Raw genomic sequence first — 17,566 nt, forward strand, 5'->3', positions numbered from 1 at the left:
GATTTCACTTCTACTTGTCCCTGAGTCATCTGAGAACAGATTGTCATATGTATACAAAGAACACGTGAAATCTATAGAGGTCCCATAGATGGCACCACTATTAACTATGTGTTTCGTACGCTTTTGGGCCAGGCCCCAACAAGTCGGGTCTTTGGTCTTACACCTGCACACTTAGAGAAAATGCAGAGAGTTGAGGACCTTGGTAGGGATCGGGGAATCTGCGATGCTTAAATTAATATCACCTTAATATTTCATGCGAGAAAGAGAGAGAGAGAGAGAGAGAGAGAGAGAGAGAGAGAAGATGAATCAGAGTGAGTTCTTCATACCTGTGGATCGGTTTTTATACTAGGTTTCAGGGGGAGGGGGACTGCCCACACCCTATGTAATGGTATAAGTCTCCTCAAATGTTCCGTTAGTTAAAATACTTTAATGCAACGTGGTTTCTTGTCCCTTCTATCCTGTAGATGCACTCCGTCTGACTCCTCCTCACTTACTATTAAGAGATCAATGGCTCCCCACATTTCTGGTCTACCTGCCTACATAGGTTTCCTGAGGTTAGGTGTCGTATGCAATGTTTTGAATACCGTACCGGATGTCGTACCGGTCAAGGCACTGGAATAAAATATTTTGATACCGGTACCGTTTCGGGATAGTCGATATATAAATAAATTATATATATAAATATATATATTAATTATATTTCAAAATAATAATTTATATATAAATAAATTATACATAAATACATATATCTATATAAATTATAAATAGTTTAGTCTAAATTGGAGGTAAAAAAATAAATTTATAGTTTGAAAAAATGAAAAAAAAAAAAGAGACCGAAATACCGGCCAGTACATAGGTCGATACAGGCTGAAATACCGGCCGATACGGCCGATATTTAAACCAGTACCAAATTATAGAATTTTTGTACCGCTCCAGTGGCCGGTACGGAATATATCGACTGTACCGGCTGGTACGGTACGATTTTAAAAACAATGGTCGTATGGGATGTCGGGATGATGTATCCCCCTCCTTGCATTTTGAGACCTCTCATGTGATTATGACTATGGGCTGACCTCAGAGTCTTGGTAGTGGGCCCTTAATGGGCTTAGGGCTGTCCAACCAAGCCAAGCTCCCCATACTTGGGTTTGTCTTCTAGGCCTTCAGTCTTGGGGGGGGGGGGGGGGGGGGGAAATCCCTTACAATAAGGATTAAAGATTTAATTAAATTAGTATTCAACGGTCCTAATATTTTTTAGTCAATGATTGGATATTTCATAATAACATCTTTTAATGGCTTAGTTAATTACTCTATATTCCTAAGAGCATCCTCATTCGGTTCGCCATAAAATTTTTTATAATTTAACTAAAAATTACATTCCTTAAAAGTGTTTTCTAAATTTTATTTATCTTTAAAAAAGTTTCTACATCTCATTCTCCATCTCTATCTCTATTATATTAAATAATATTTCTCTATTCTTTTTTTATTACTTTTTTCTCTCACTTCCATTTACAATCTTAACTATTAACTTTTTTGTTTTATTATCTTCTTTTTTATATATAAATCAAATTATATTAAATAAATACTTTATTAATTGTAATATAAATAATTTTTTATTGATATTGAGTTTCCAAAAATACAATTTCACAATCTCAAGATGTACAAGATTTCGACACAACTATAAAAAAGAAAAAAAAAAAGAAAAGAACTCAAGATTAGAAAGCTAAAGCCTGAGACGGAATTAAAATAGAAAGGAAAAAAAAAAAAAAAAACATAACATAACAAAGAAGAAAGAGGCAGAAATGGAGACCATCTCTAGGGCACCGGGATGTTCTGAGCAAGTCGCAATTGAAGGAGGGACTGGTGAGAAGCTAGCTTCTCCTGAAACCGGAAATGAAGACCATCTCCAGCGTCGCCGCTTATTTCCTTTACACATTCGACCTCTACAACTCTTGCCCCAGAGGCCTCATCCTCTCTGTAAGACAATTTCTCTCTCTTGCTTTCTTCATGCCCTTATTTGCAGCTCAAAACAAAATCTATTGGCTGTGGAGAAAGTTCACGAAATGCAAAAAAAAAAAAAAAAAAAAAATGAATGATTAAGTTTTGAGAACTTAAATTTTAGATTAGATATAGTGTATGAATTGTTGGTGTTAAAGTGCAAGGGGAGGGCCAACCGTTTATAAAAAAGAAGACGCGGGACAAATGAGAAAATGATTGGGCAACGGAACGATGCAAATGTACAACACTTAAACAAATATGGGAAATTCATGTACAGACTGGAAACGAAGATTGCATGATGGGGATCGGGATGGAGAGGGATTTTTTATCAAAGCCCTAAATTATAGGAAAAAAGAGGAGATGCAGATGTTATAAGACATAACTAAAAATGTCCAATCTCTAAAGGGACGTTTGGATACAAAATGCACATCATCTCATCTCATCATTATAATTTTCTTAAATTTTCATATAAAATATAATAAATAATTTAACTTTTACACATTTCAAAAAAAATAATATTAAAAAATAATATTTTAATAATATTTTATTTAATTTTTAAATATCATCTCATCTCAACTTATTATCCAAACATCTTCCAAGAGATGAAATTTTGAAGCTAGTTTCATACTTAATTCTTAAATGGAAAGCTAAAAATAAAAAAACATGTAAATAAAGTTGAAAAACATAAATAAATAGAAAATGATAGATTTTGCTTTCTCAAAGTTATCGTTTGGGTATTTTAATTTTTTTAATGATTAAATAAATAATTATTAATGAAATTATGTAATTTTTTTTTTAAATGTGTAAAGATGTTTAAAAAGTATTTGAAAAAAAAAAAGTATAATGGAATTAGTGATAAGTTTTAGGGGATAAAATGAGGGGGCTGAATGTATGACAGAGGAGATAACGGACTGAAATAATTAATGTAATAACTCGTGTGGCGTGGAGTTCGAAAAGGTGGAAATGGAGAATGAAAAAAGAAATAAAATGATCAATGAGCATTTATTTTGAATGAAAAATCTATAGTTTGAATGAGCATTTATTACAAGTCTTCTGAAAAATGAAATAAAATAAAATCTATTTTTTTTTTAAAAAAATCGCTTATATTATGATAGGAATCAACTTTTTTTTCGTTTTTTTTTTTTTAAGAAGACCTACACATGACTGGCAAACTCTAAATTTGTATACAATATTACTCATTTATCCAAATATTAAATCTTCAAAGTGGTGCTATTCTGCCTCTGAGTAGCACCACTCAACCTTACCGCTAGTTTACCTTTGATATTTTTTTCATATTTTTTAATATATTTAAATATTTTTAAAAGAACAAAAAAATAGATACCAATACATTAAAAATCACTTCTTTAATCATTAAATAAAAAAATAAAAATAAAAATATATTATGCAGTACACTTGAGTGGGCAAGCTAGCTTTATTCATCTTCAAATGGGTCATCACACTGGCATTCAAGTCGGCGGATGGTGGTTTCGCCAATATAGAGTAATACTATTCACCTTTCAGTTCTTTTTTTTTTTTAACTTTTTTTTAACTTCATATTTGGCCCACCTTTTAAAAAAGAATTTTTGTGTGGGCTTTCAATTTTCAATTCTCAATTTTTTTCAAAAATTACAATCTAAAAATAAATAATTTAGTAATTAGTAATTCATAATATATATTGCATGCATGCTAACTGTGAAAACAAATTACAATCTAAAAATAAATAGTATCCATCATCCACACCCAAAATCATCCATATCCAAATCATCCATACTACTACAAAACATTAACACCCAAAATATCCACATCCAAAATCATTCACACCCATCATCTACATCCATCATCCATTGTAATAATATTTCCTTTCAACTGCTACAATAAACATTTTCTAAGTTTCCATCCTGACAACAAAAGAAACCTAACAACAATAACAAAACAAACGTGCTAACCAAACAACAACAACAACAAAATGTTCCCAACAAATGAAACAAAATAAATTAAATATTCCAAGTGCCATTTCAACTTCCATTTGTGCCTGAAAAAAGATGACAAGATTATCAATTAAAAACAATAATAACTTTCAAAACAAACATGAACAAATATGATTAAATGATATAAATATGAACTAATACCAACTTCAAGAGAAAATGGAAAGATCATTTAAATAAAATGTGCATATACCATAAAATTTGTTACAAGATTCCATACTTTAATATTACCCTTCACCTCATTTTCAAGCCTCTGATCCATATTTCCTATATATATATATATATATATATATATATATACAGTAGCCCTAAAGAATTAAGCATAGGCAAAGTTCACATGAATCAAAGATTCAAAGCCTAGCTATTATGGTCACGACATCATGTTTGCCGTCAACACAAGCATGTACATTCCTTTTGTAAATAAAGTTTTACACATTTGATAATATATACACTCATATAAAAAGTCTAGAACTTATATAGACTTAGTTCAATTTAATACTGTACGAGTATGTGTTAATTATTATAAAATAATGTACTTATATTGTAATATAAATAAACTAATAGTTTAGTTTATATAAATATCATATTATTATTAATATAAATAATCCTTAACATAAAAAAGGGACCGGACCGGGGACCAAAATCAAAAAAATAAGAAGTTTCAATTTTGATAGTGAATCGGTCTGATATCGGTTCTTAAATTTTTAAAATCGGTTTATACCAGATTGGTTCTAAAAAATTAACAAAATCGGACCGATTCAAACCGGTTCTATCCCTATTTATAAAGAAAAGATAATTAAAAAAATATTCAAAAGAAATTTCCAAAAGTCTATGCTATAGGGAGGAGACCTTTTTAACATTAACTTACTAAAGTAAAAAGAGGACTGAAAAATCATATCAATTTCCTGTAAATGGGAGAAAGATCAATAACAAGCGCTAGAAACACCTTTAACACCTAATTAAACTCTGTGATGCACATTCAAGTTCAAACACCTTCAAAGGGTGTTTATAATTTAGTATTAAAATTGTATACATATTATATAGCTCCTATGTTGTCCCAAAATTGAATCTCAAACAGAAACTATTTTATAATTATTTAAAAATGTTGCAGCCTATTTTTGGAAAACAAAATATTTGCAAGTCATTTTTTTTATCTGTTTTAACTTTTTTTTTATAATTTTAACAACCTAGGAGTTGTCTCAAGTGGTAAAAACCTTGGATTTAGGGTTATGCTCCCTCAGATTTAAGGTTCAAATCTCCTTAGGTACAAACAATTTCTAGGGACCATCAGACTGAGAGATTTTCTCTTTAAATTACCTAAGATACATTTGCAGGAAACTCCTTACCAAAGACCTGTGCACCTCTGAAATTAGTCAAGACGTTATTCCTAAGCAGCTAATACCAATAAAAAATAAAATTATAACTTTAATAGTTGTAGACCATTAATATTTCTTCTCATGAAATGAGGTCTAGAATTTGACCCAAAAGTCTCTTCTTTTGATTTAAGAAGTTTTCCTATTCAACCCATCCGTGATGGATGGTTGTCCTTTGTAAAAACAAAACTCTTGAAAATTAGCGTTTTTAACCAATGATAATTAATTATACATTCTGACATGAAAGAAAAATAATTAATTGTCTCTTATATGGAAGAAATGGACGGTAGAAGTTTGTTTTCTTGTTGACGATGGTTAACCTACTTGACATGATATAAATATATAAATATACAAAAAGAAGGAATCTTGAATTGATGTGGAGAATATGATATGAAAAGTTTCAAAAAGTGTCTTTTTATTCAATGAACTTAGCCATTCTGAATGAGGATGGAAGATTGGTCAGCAGATGCTGAGCTAAAAATTTTGGAGCGTTCTTTTTTTCTTTTTTTTTTTTTTGCATAAAGTATTAAAATATAAAAAGAGGGTGAGAAATACAAACAAACACTTTGATGGTAAAGAATGACAATTTTAATTACAGTACCGACTCATATTCTTTGAACTAATGGAAATATCCGTCCCCTCTATCCCTAACTCCCATTTTGTTTTATGGCATTTAAGGCTTGGTTTGTTTTGATAAATGAAATAAGTTGAGATTAAAATTAAAAATTGAATAAAATCTTGTTAGGATATGTTTTTTTTATATTATTTTTATTTTAAAATTTGAAAAGTTAAATTAATTATTTTATTTTATATAAAAATTCAGAAAAGTTGTAATTATTAGATGAAATGAATTAAGAAGTGTTGTAAAAATAAACGAGACACAATTTCTCTCAACTCATCTAATCATTACAATTTTCTCAAATTCTCATACAAAATAAAATAAACAATTCAACTTTTTTAAATCTCAAAATAAAAATCATATTAAAAATATATATTTTAACAACATTTTATTAAACCTTTAACTTTAATCTTACTCATCTTATCTCAATTTTTAACTTTAACCGCCTAGTTTATCTAACATTTCGTCTTACTTTGTCCTCTCTCCCAAAAGATATGAATTCTCCTACATTTCCTTCCATTTTTTTTCATTTCAATGGTTACTCTAGTTTTACTTTTTCTCTCTTTTTACTTGTGGGTTAAGGTTTATTTATTAAAGAAAAAATCTACTAGCACCCGGGGTTGGGAACCCCTACGTACCCATCCTATGTGTACAATAATGAAAATGTCCGTTGAAACAGCCCCACAGGTGAAACGCCCCACGAAAAAAGAGAACACAGTGAGAGAAAGCTAACCTGAGGGAGAGACAGAGACTTAGAGAAAGAGAATGAGAGTTTTACCAAGAGAACAATCAAGAAGGGTGGAGATACCCTATGATGGCTAGGATTTGCCATGCAATCTAGAAATGTAGTTGACGCTTGGAAAAAGTGCACTGATATCCTTGAGAGAGAACATGGTCATCCTGACCTCGAGCTTTGTATAGTGGGGGGAAATGTTAAGTTTCGTGATATTGACCACCGGTGGAGAGAAGAGGAGGAAAGGTGGCAATTCGGAGGTCACACCAAGAGGGGCAAAGAGCCAATGGTTGAGCAAAAGTCGTCAGGGATGGAGGATACACGGTGGCACAGGACGACATGGAGCAGCCAAGAGGGTGGTGGAGAACTGGGCTTTAGTGGTGGTTGGTAGAGTGCTCTGTTTCAGAGTAGAAAAACAAAATATGTTTCACTCAACTACGGCGTGGAGTAATGGCGTGAGGTGGAGGCCCTAGGCGATGGTTGGTGGTTCTTGGTGCAAGGTGGTAACGGCAAGAAGGAGCTTGGGCAGTACCGAGTTGTCTTGTATGGTTCTCCTCCAACAAAGGTGGACGTGTGTGTGGGGCTGCTTCTCCTTTGAGGACAATAAGGAGCAAGGCCTTTTTGTTTGGTGGGGTGGGGTGGGGTGGGGTGGGGGGGGGGGATTTCGTCGTTGGGTTGGCAAATGAGGGAGGAGAATGCGGTTGTGGTTGCTAGGTAGGGAGAATGGGACAGCGTAGCAGAGTGCTCATCATCAAGCTTGAAGACAGCACCAATGGGGACTCGCGAGTTTGGCCAAAAATCGTAGGTAGAACAAGAGAGATGATGAGTGGCGCCTGCTTTGAGTTTGAAAGATAGGAAGTAATAAAAAAAATGCAATGTAAAGACAAAAAGCCACTGGATCATGGATGCAGGCAAACCTGAAAATCAAAAAGAAAGTGATGGTGAGAAACCGTTTGAGAGAGTGATGGGAAGTTGAAGGATTTCATTTATCACTTCTGGTTTCATTTCGTTTCGTTCTCATTTTGTGTTTTTTGTATTTTTGTTTTAATATATCACCACATTAGCCGATTCCCCCAAAGGAACCCAACCCCGTGTAGCTTTAGCAGATCTGTTTATTAAGAAATGTTTTGCATTTCTCGTACTTCAATTGAAATATTGGACTTTTTAAAAGACACAATGCGTTCTCTATGAAATATTTCGAACAATAGTTATGAGTTGCTTCAACAAATAAGCTTTTCAAGACCAAAAGTTATCATAAATCCTATCGAGTATTGCTCCTCTATTCTGCTTGATGAAATGACATATTTCAAATGAATACTACTTAAACATTCACAATCTGACATGATTTTATATAATATTTTAAATCTATTTTAAAATAAAAATATATTTACAATCCAACAAACCACATCACACCACGTCAGTTTGTAAATTTATTTTAATAAAATCTCTTTATGGCTAAAGCATTTGTCTTTTCAAGTAATTGATGGAAGTCATTTGAAATGTTACACATCACCATGTGATTGAAAAGTAGCATTACAAAGAGTCCTATCCATAACTTGCTGTAACAAAAAACGAATAAATGAATCTTAATAATAACAATAATAATAGTAATATAAACAAAGCCCGACTGCAAAAACTTGACTAGCAATCTTGCATCTAGAACACGAATTGGATTTTGTGAGGACACTGTTGGGAAACGGGTGTGCAGTAATTTGGTATGTGGTTATTATGTGGGGAGGACAGCATATAATTTCTCTTTCGACAATGAAATTCATGGATCACACGACACAACTTCACAGCAGAAAAATGATCAGCCACACCCAGGAACACAGACATGACAAGAGGCCAACCAAAACATTACAAAAATTCATTCAAATGGATAATGGAATATCTTTGTGGCTATACCACTTACCTAATAAATATTGGAATCTACATTACCCATAGGTAGCATTTAATAGTTAATACAATGAAATCTAGAGTGCTGTGTCTATCTAAAAACTGTTTAGGCCAGAAAATTATAGAAAACTCAATCACGGGACTATCTCAAGGGCAAATGGTGTCGAGCATTTCGGTAAGCATTCTTCAACTGAGGATCATGCATGAAAACGATTTGTTGTGCTTATTGTGGCCAACTCCCTAAGACGTAAGAAGTTCCTCGTTTTATGCTCTTTACCTCCGATCACCTATCTGATAGTTATATAGAATTTCCAACAGCAAAACAGCCTCAAATCCCACAGAAACCACTAATTAAAACTCGTGGCTAGATTTGACTTCCCACCCTTTTAGTTACCCACCTTCAACCATTGGGCCGGGTGCAGCTATTTCAAAACCTAATTACAGAATATTAGGCTGTGATCACATCCTATAACATTCACCAAGGGCAAATTCAACTGAACATGGCACAAGACCAGTAGAGAGGAAATTCTATCAAAGAAATAAACACATGAAAATATAAATACAAAAGCCAAAAGGATATTAGCAACCACGAGGGTAAAATGAATTACAGCAAACCAACCACATTGATCTTAGGGCGGATGCAACAGATGAACAGAACAACCTCGCCCACATCCATACAACGATGAAAGAAAAAACCACTGCATAATAATGCTGGAGATTGTGAAACACATTTCACGCTATTAAAACCCTATTCATATAGATTGAACCCACAGACCAAGGCAAGAATTTAGCTAAAGCAAAAGGTAAACAGTCTATTCCTGGTTCTCACCACGACCTGCACGGCCACCCATTCGTCCCCCCATACGTCCCTGGCCACGGCCATACCCTCTGCCTCCACCTCTACCTCTTTCATATCCAGTACCTTCAGGAAAAGCAAGGATCTTAAAATGGTTAGCCAAAGTTTTAAAATTGGACCAAAATGAATTATTTTCTATAGCAGCTATGTACATGCTTGCAGAACTAATCCCACTACCAAAGGATTAGTTCCTCACTGTATATACCAAACCACCTATCAATATCCAACAATGTGCAATAATAAGTTACACTCTCACAATTAGATAAACAAAGAAACATACTGCGATAACCCCGACTTCTGCCTCGCCCACCACCTCGGCCCCGGTCTGAATATCCACCATTATCTGCTAGTAAAAAGAGTGAGTAACAAACGAAATGCTTCAATAAAATATGCACCATAAATATCATCATCTGCTCCCATATAAATAGTCCAATAACCTAGATTTATACCTTGATAGTCTCCATATCCACCTTGATAATGTCCGTATCCACCTTGATTGTTTCCGTATCCACCTCGATTGTTTCCGTATCCACCTCGATTGCTTCCATATCCACCTCGATTGTTTCCGTATCCACCTTGATCATTTCCATATCCACCTCGATCATTTCCATATCCACCTCGATCGTTTCCATAGCCAACTCGATCACCTCGATCATTTCCATATCCACCTCGATCGTTTCCATAACCACCTCGATCGTTTCCATAACCACCTTGATCGTTTCCGTATCCACCTTGATAGCTCCCATATCCACCCCTGCCCCAACTCTGACCTCTCCCTCTCCCTCTCCCTCTACCTCTTCCTCTCCCACGACCCCGTCCTTGTCCATATGAATCTAGAGATCAAGAGCAGGAAACATGTTACATATTGCACAGCAGATGGAACACAATAGAGGGTAAAGAAAATAAGTCCTCGCATAGGCAAAGGGGAAAAAAAAACAAAAACAAAAACAAAAAAACAAAAAAGACAAGAAAAGTTAATCTAAACAATCACGCAAATTATTCACTTGCCGCTCGCATCACCTTCATTAACAGCATTGTATGGGGCACGTGCTTGTTTAGGTGGCTGTTGCTGTTGATAAGTAGATTGTGGCTTTGGTTGTTCAGCTTGACGAGGAGCTTGGTACCTGTGGACAATTTTCAGACATTCTCACAGCATGCCATGAAAGCCAAGTTGAATAACTTGGAAAAGAATAAATATTACACATTATTAAGTCTCAGCAGCTGCGTGTGCTTGTCAGGAAGTATAGCATAAAATATTAACAGTTGGTCTATAAAGCAAAAAACTCAACACCACCAAAGATTTGTAAACTTACCCAGGAGAATTTCTGTTTAGCTCTCTAGGAGATAAGGTGATTGAAATCATTGAGACATGGCGAGTCATCTCCACACTGCATCAGTCATTAATAATAAAAGAAGATTAGTAAAGAGAAGGAGACCTTTAATACACCGGAAAGCATACACAAGGATCAGTTATCTATAGTATGATGATAACTTTTGATCATAAATATTACTAATAAAAAAAAGTTTTGATCATAAATATAAAAATTTATGTGGATATGAAAATATGACGACTTAAAAACTCACGGTACAAGACCCTCCTCAATGGGTTCCCATACGTCAGTTATGCTTTCTGAGCTAATGGCAGTATCTTGATGCAACATGGGAATTCTCTTCTGTTCCAGGACATAAATATTGAATTAGTTCCCAAGGGTGTGTGTGTGTGTGTGTGTGTGTGTGTGTGTGTGTGAGAGAGAGAGAGAGAGAGAGAGAGAGAGAGACTTAGAAAGATCTTGCCAGGTATACCAACCTTCAAAATCTCAGCAATGGCTACTGTCTTGCTGATTGCCTGTCCCATTGCTTTCAAAACAATCTCTCTAGCACGTTTTTCCTAATCATAAGATGTCACCAAATTAATAAAAGCACATCAGATTTTTAATAAAATAATGAAAGCAACGTACTACACACATGCAAACTATAAAGACATGATATCCAATGAGTAACACATAATGTAAGACATTCCAATAAATCAATATATGCAAATAGGGGCAAAATCAAGAAGAGAGTCATGAAAACTCCGAGAACAAACACAAAGGTTAAAGAAACTAAAGAAAGGAAAAAACCTCAACAATAAATGTTCAACAGATGCACGCGAAGTTCTCAAGATTAAACGCACGATGTGCATGACTGGTCCTAAAAAATTCAATGGCAGGTTCCAACATTTAACTAGAACTTTTATTATTAAAAAAGTTAGCCCCAGATTAAAAATGAGTTCACAAGCAGACTGGCTTGGAACCACCACTTGAGATTTTTGACCCAACAGAAATTGGAACAGGTTTGTCATTCAAAGTTCTTTACAAATCCTCACCATTCTGACTTGAGCATACTTCCAAACTTCTGCTTGGCAGTCAAAACTTGCCATCGGCATTCATGGGCTATTCCCCAAAAGCACCGATGCCGACTACCTTCCCTCTCAAAAGTGCTTGCAGATGGAGGTCCCTTGTGGTTGTTGCAATCGAAGTGCATTGCTTGCCAAGGGTGAAGAACTATATTATCTTCACTGTAATCTTACACTCTCTTTGTTGGGGATAACTAGCGCTTATTTATTCTTTGAAAGGGAGATATCATTGCGCATTGCAGCTGGCATTTTTTTAACTATGGACAGCCACCAACCATGCAAGAAGCCAAGTACAAATGGTAACCATGAAAAGAAAGAAAATTGCTAATCCCATCCTACTCTTGGTAATCTCAGCCATGCAAGACCTAGGGAATTATACATTTTTTTGGTTGGAATTTGGCCAACCATATTTAGTCTTCCAACCCAAAATGAGTTTGAAGGAAGAAATGACTTTTGCTACATGATGGAAACCAACAAGTCAGGTCAGGTTGGAAGGTGCTGGTCAATTTAAAATCTTTAAGTCCAGCCAGTAGTCACCACTTCTAACAAAGCCCATAAAACCTGAACAAACCTTTTTTTTTTTTTATAGATAAGAAATTTTTTTTTTCTTGATAGATAAGAAAATTTTACTAAGGCAAGTAAAAAAGGCATAGCCCAAGTACACAGGAAGTGTACAAATGCAGAATAAAACCAAACTCTGAACTTCTTCATCAAACTCTGATAACAAAATGCCCAAAATGTCATTGGGACTCAGACTGAATGTCACATCATAGGAAAGAATACCATAGGTAGGGCTGTAAATGAACCAATCTGTTCGATAGCCTGTTAGGTACTTGGCCGGTTAAACTCGAATCAAACTCGACTCATGAAGAAAAAAAGCTCGCCCGTGAAAGCAGATGCCCAGTCGATTTGTAAATAACACATACCCGACAAAACTCAACTTGACTTAGCTAAGGCTCGTTAAGGCCAACTCATTTATGCCCGAATTAACTCGTTAGTTCAGCTCAATTAAAGCTCATTCATAAATTGATAAACATTTATATACACATATGTATATATAAAGATATTAATAATATAAGTATAGCACTTTTATAATTAAATATATAATATGTAATCTAATTACTTATGTCTATATATTGAATATACTAAATAGCTATATTTTATAATTTATACAATAATTAGTCAATAAGATTTAATAATTTCATATATTAGTATGTGAGAGCTCGAGTATGAGTATTTTGAGTCAAGCCAAGCTCAGCAAGCCAAAGACCGGCTCGGTTCAGCCTGATTACAGCCCTACCCATAGGTAAATTCAACCTAAATATAAAGCGGGCAGCACAAAGGACCTCTTTCCTAGATACGGCTCATCAAAAGAAATCGTTCGTCACATTCCCTAAAGATAATGAACTCAATACTTATCAAAAACAGATAATGCACTCAATAGGAAAAGAAAAACCAAGTTTTAAATTAATAATTGTATAGTGATTGATTACAGACTTCGCCACATTCCCCATTTTTATTCTTCCTATTTGAACTGCACCAGCACTTAAGCTGTGGTTTTCATCCCTGCTTCTCAATCTTGCAACTTTTTTATATCTACGGCAGAATGATATGATTTTTGTAGCTTTAATGCACCAAAATATCATCATCTTACCAGGTTTTATATCAATGATTTTTTTATTTTTTTTATATCAGTAAGTTGCATTAATAAAATTAGAGTCAGCATATATACAATTCTTACCAAATGAAAACTTCGACCTAGAGATATCCAAGAACAAGTATGTGCCAGTTTGGTTTCCTTCAATTTGAAATCCACTGTTGTCCTTACCCAAAAGGTCAAGTTAAAAAATAAAAAATAAGGGACCATTTTTATGACGGTGCTTGGTGAATGATATGATTCAACTTTTGTTACAAACAATTTAAAGGGAAATAGGCTCTTGTCATTCCTCCATCTAATTCATTAAGAGACACTCACCAACAGGACATGACTTTACATCGTGCCTCTGTCAAAAGTGACCAATATAAAACTTATTGAAAGAATCCAACTAAACTGCCACGGCAAAAGACTTAAGACATGCACATAGGATTTGGCAACACATTTTGGCCAGAGCCAGAAGCAATTGCCTGAAAATGCCACTGTCCACCCTTTAATTTAATTCAAAAGCAGTTTCAAGCAGCATTAAACACCTTGAAAGTGCTAATAATGACCAATTTGACATTACAGACCTATGCCAGGCATATCATAAAGAGCAAAGGGGGAATTTCTGACCCAAAAAAAAAAATAGAATTTAAATTGAATTATTAAGTAATGCGTAAAGCACCTTTTTGTATATGTTCTGTAATGCATGAAGCATATAACAACTAATCTACTCATGTATTAAAGTTAGCTGGTTTTGCGTATATTATCATAAAGTTGTCTCCCTTAAACAGAATCAGTGTGCCATTCTTTTTATAAGTACCGGGTGCTAATTGAAAAGAGAATTGCCCAAATTAAATAAAGTAATAGAATATGTTATCTTATGAAAACTGGATGGCTCTATTGAATTTTTCATTTCAATAAAAACTAAAAAGTTACAAATCCATAAACGGAATAAGTTTAACAAAAAACAACTACATTCCATAAATTATTACTCCTAACAGTCATCTAACTGAACAGATATATCACCCTCAACGAAGAAATAGAAAACAATATAGTCAATTCACAAGCCCAGCGACCCAGAAAACCAGTCAAGAGATGTTAAGTATCTCTCGAAGATGCATGTCGGCTAGGCATTATACTGACCATTAAACAGAACTCGAACAGGCTACAACATACCCAGTGTATTCTAAAATGGCTTAAAATACAGTCACCGCCAGAGCAAATTGAAGCTTACAGCCACAGAAATCATAAAGAAAACAATTGATAAATACTATCAACCTTAGAAACCTAATAGAACCCAAAAAAATACGAGGACTCAGAAACTAAGCATACCATGATACAATATCACTCACTCAACCATTAAAAAACCAGTCAAAAATCCATTAACTACGGAAACAAACACTACACCCCCCCCCCCCCTTCCTCTTTTCACAACAAGAAAGAACGAGAGAAGGAAAACGGCATCTAAAATATTATTAAACAGAACCACAGGAAAAAACACAGTATGCCATATTATCTGGAACCACAACCATCATACGAGTAAATCACAACACAACGTGCTCAATCTATGGGGGAGGGGTCACGCATAAACCCACAACTCAATAAATTAAATAAACATTTATATAATTCCTACAGCCATAAGAGTAAAGAAGAAGAAGCAAAACATAGCAAAAATAACTCAAAATGCAACCACAAAAAACTGAGAGAAAAAGAAAACGGGCAGGTACCTGGAGAAGAGTGGTGGCATAACTGATGTAGTTCCTGATGGCACCTTGGGTTGTGATTCGAATCTCGTTCTCGTTTATCTGAGACTCGGGCTTCGGTTTTTCGACCCTCTGATACCTATCCATGGCTGAATCCGGAATAGCCGATTTTTGTTTTTTGGATGAGAAACCCTAGCCCTAAAACCCTAGCACAGAGTGGGATTTGTGAAGTGTGGGGTTTATAACCACGGCGAGAGAGAGAGAGAGAGAGCGTCCTTCACTTCACTGCTTTTGAGGGTCACTGTTTATGCGCACATAGGACAATGCAGCTGCATATCAAATAGATAAAATGATAACCTTACCACTCTTTTACTATTTTTTTTAATTTTTTTAAAAAATTTTTTTTTACTTAATGATTAAGTAAGTGACTATTATTAAATTTTACAAAAATTTGCACAAATTTTTTATTTTTTTAAAATAAAAATTATTTTAAACATATTTATTTATTAAAAATTCAATTTTATAATAATCATTTTCTTAATTATTAAAAAAATATAAATAAAAAATATAAATAGACATATTTAATAATCATACAATCATTTTTTTAAATTTATTTTAAACATATTATTATTTTTTGCTAAAAAGATGGAGATTTCGAATTCAGATTTTATATTTGAAAAATTAAATTATATGCTATCATGTCATTAGACGTTTGATTGTTTTAAACATATTTAATCATTAATAGAAATATAAAGTTATTACTAATTACATTTTTTAATTATAAAAAAATTAAATAAAAATATATAAATAGACATATTTAATAATCAAATTATATTTTTTTTTAAAAACCTCTTTACTGCCTGGGATTGATAGTCCAGTTTGACCGCTGGATAAAAAAATTTAGTGTATATTAAGAAAGTGATTAAGTATATTAATGTATTTTTTTATTTAATGATTAAAAAAATAATTTTAAGTGTATTAGTGTATTTTTTTATTTAATAATTAAAAAAATGAAAAATGTAAAAAAAAAAAAAAAAAAAAACGCTGGGCGATACGGCAGCATAGAAGCCGGACCCATATTTTTTCACCTCTCCGTTGTGTAACAGATACTTTGATTGCCAAACGCGCCATGTCAGAGGCCGTGGAGTACACGACAGTGAAAGATTGGGTTAATTGAGATTTATCTGAGAGCTTATGGAATAAAAAAATAAGGAAAATGACATGCCTCCAACCGCCCTACATCCCCTCTACAAATATCTTAAAAAATGAGAGTTTAGAGCATTATCTTCAAAAATACAATTTTTTTTTAAATGTTAAAAAAAATAATAATCAAAATTGACATCCAATAGATGTTTTATACTAATTTTGTTTAACAATTTGCTACAGTATTTTTGCTAGATTTAAAGTGAATTGTTCCTAACTTTAAAAAATTTTAAATAATTTCTCCCTCCTGCTTTAACCCTATGCTCATTTTTTCATATTTTCAATTCAATCTATATCTTCTATATATAAAAAGTGTGTATGAAACGGAAAATCTTGTTTTAACGGTTTTTCTTGTTTTTCCGTTAAAGTTAACACCGTTTATTTTAACGGTTTGGCACATAAAATGAAGACATAAATGTTGAAAGAGATAGCATTCAATATTGTTCTATGATTTATTAATCTCAATAATTATAATACTTAATAGTTTATATAATAATAAGTAATTAAAGATTAGTTATTATATTTTTCTCTTTCTCCTTAACATATACACGTGTATTAGGTGCATAAGACGTGAATCCCTAAGTATAATATACGTATATTATACGTTTCATTAACTCAGATTATTGAGTATTCCAAATTTAAAAATTTCATATAATATATAATACAAGTGTGTTTAATCAAAGTGTTTTTTTTTCCCATGGTAGTAGGACGTAGCTTCCGCTAAGTCATATTCCATACGTGGGCTTGCTATGATAGGCACGTGACAAAGGCTGTGATCTTTGAGCTAATCAAGAAAGAGTAAATTCGGCCAACAATTTTAAAATATATTTTATGATTTATATATATGCTATATATAGAAAATATTATACCACAAATTTTATAAAAAGATTATGTTTTAACTTTATGTTGTCACTGATTGACTCAACCAACAGCAAAATAAGAATTTCAATGTTGTCTCTATTGATTGTCTACAGGATGACATAAATTGATGAATTATAATACAAACATCAAACGACACATATTTTGAACTACCGTTTGTGTTAGACTTTTATTAAATTTTTCGCATACATCTTTGCTAAAATTATAGATATTATAAACATGTATTGAATTATATGATATTTTGAACTAATTTTTTTATTTTCTTCAATATGCCTTAAATTATTAAGTGA

The 17,566-nt window shown here is 33.3% G+C and overlaps 1 protein-coding gene across 2 annotated transcripts; it reads right to left on the reverse strand.

Moving 5' to 3' along the window:
• Nucleotides 1–9,157: 9,157 nt before the first annotated feature.
• Nucleotides 9,158–15,507, reverse strand: LOC122308092 (TATA-binding protein-associated factor 2N-like). 2 transcript variants are annotated; one of them, XM_043121263.1, is made up of 8 exons: nucleotides 15,219–15,507; nucleotides 11,265–11,345; nucleotides 11,042–11,130; nucleotides 10,771–10,845; nucleotides 10,478–10,581; nucleotides 9,907–10,290; nucleotides 9,738–9,803; nucleotides 9,158–9,523 (listed from the first exon to the last, which is right to left on the reverse strand). In XM_043121263.1, the coding sequence occupies exons 1-8, from the start codon at nucleotides 15,339–15,341 to the stop codon at nucleotides 9,414–9,416; spliced, it is 1,032 nt and encodes a 343-aa protein (XP_042977197.1). In that variant the 5' UTR covers nucleotides 15,342–15,507; the 3' UTR covers nucleotides 9,158–9,413. The 2 variants fall into 2 exon arrangements, with proteins under 2 accessions (XP_042977197.1, XP_042977198.1); XM_043121264.1 differs by having other exon boundaries at nucleotides 9,738–9,800; nucleotides 15,219–15,505.
• Between the last annotated feature and the right edge of the window lie 2,059 nt (nucleotides 15,508–17,566).

Source organism: Carya illinoinensis, chromosome 4 (assembly GCF_018687715.1).
Source record: "Carya illinoinensis cultivar Pawnee chromosome 4, C.illinoinensisPawnee_v1, whole genome shotgun sequence".
NCBI lineage: Eukaryota > Viridiplantae > Streptophyta > Magnoliopsida > Fagales > Juglandaceae > Carya > Carya illinoinensis.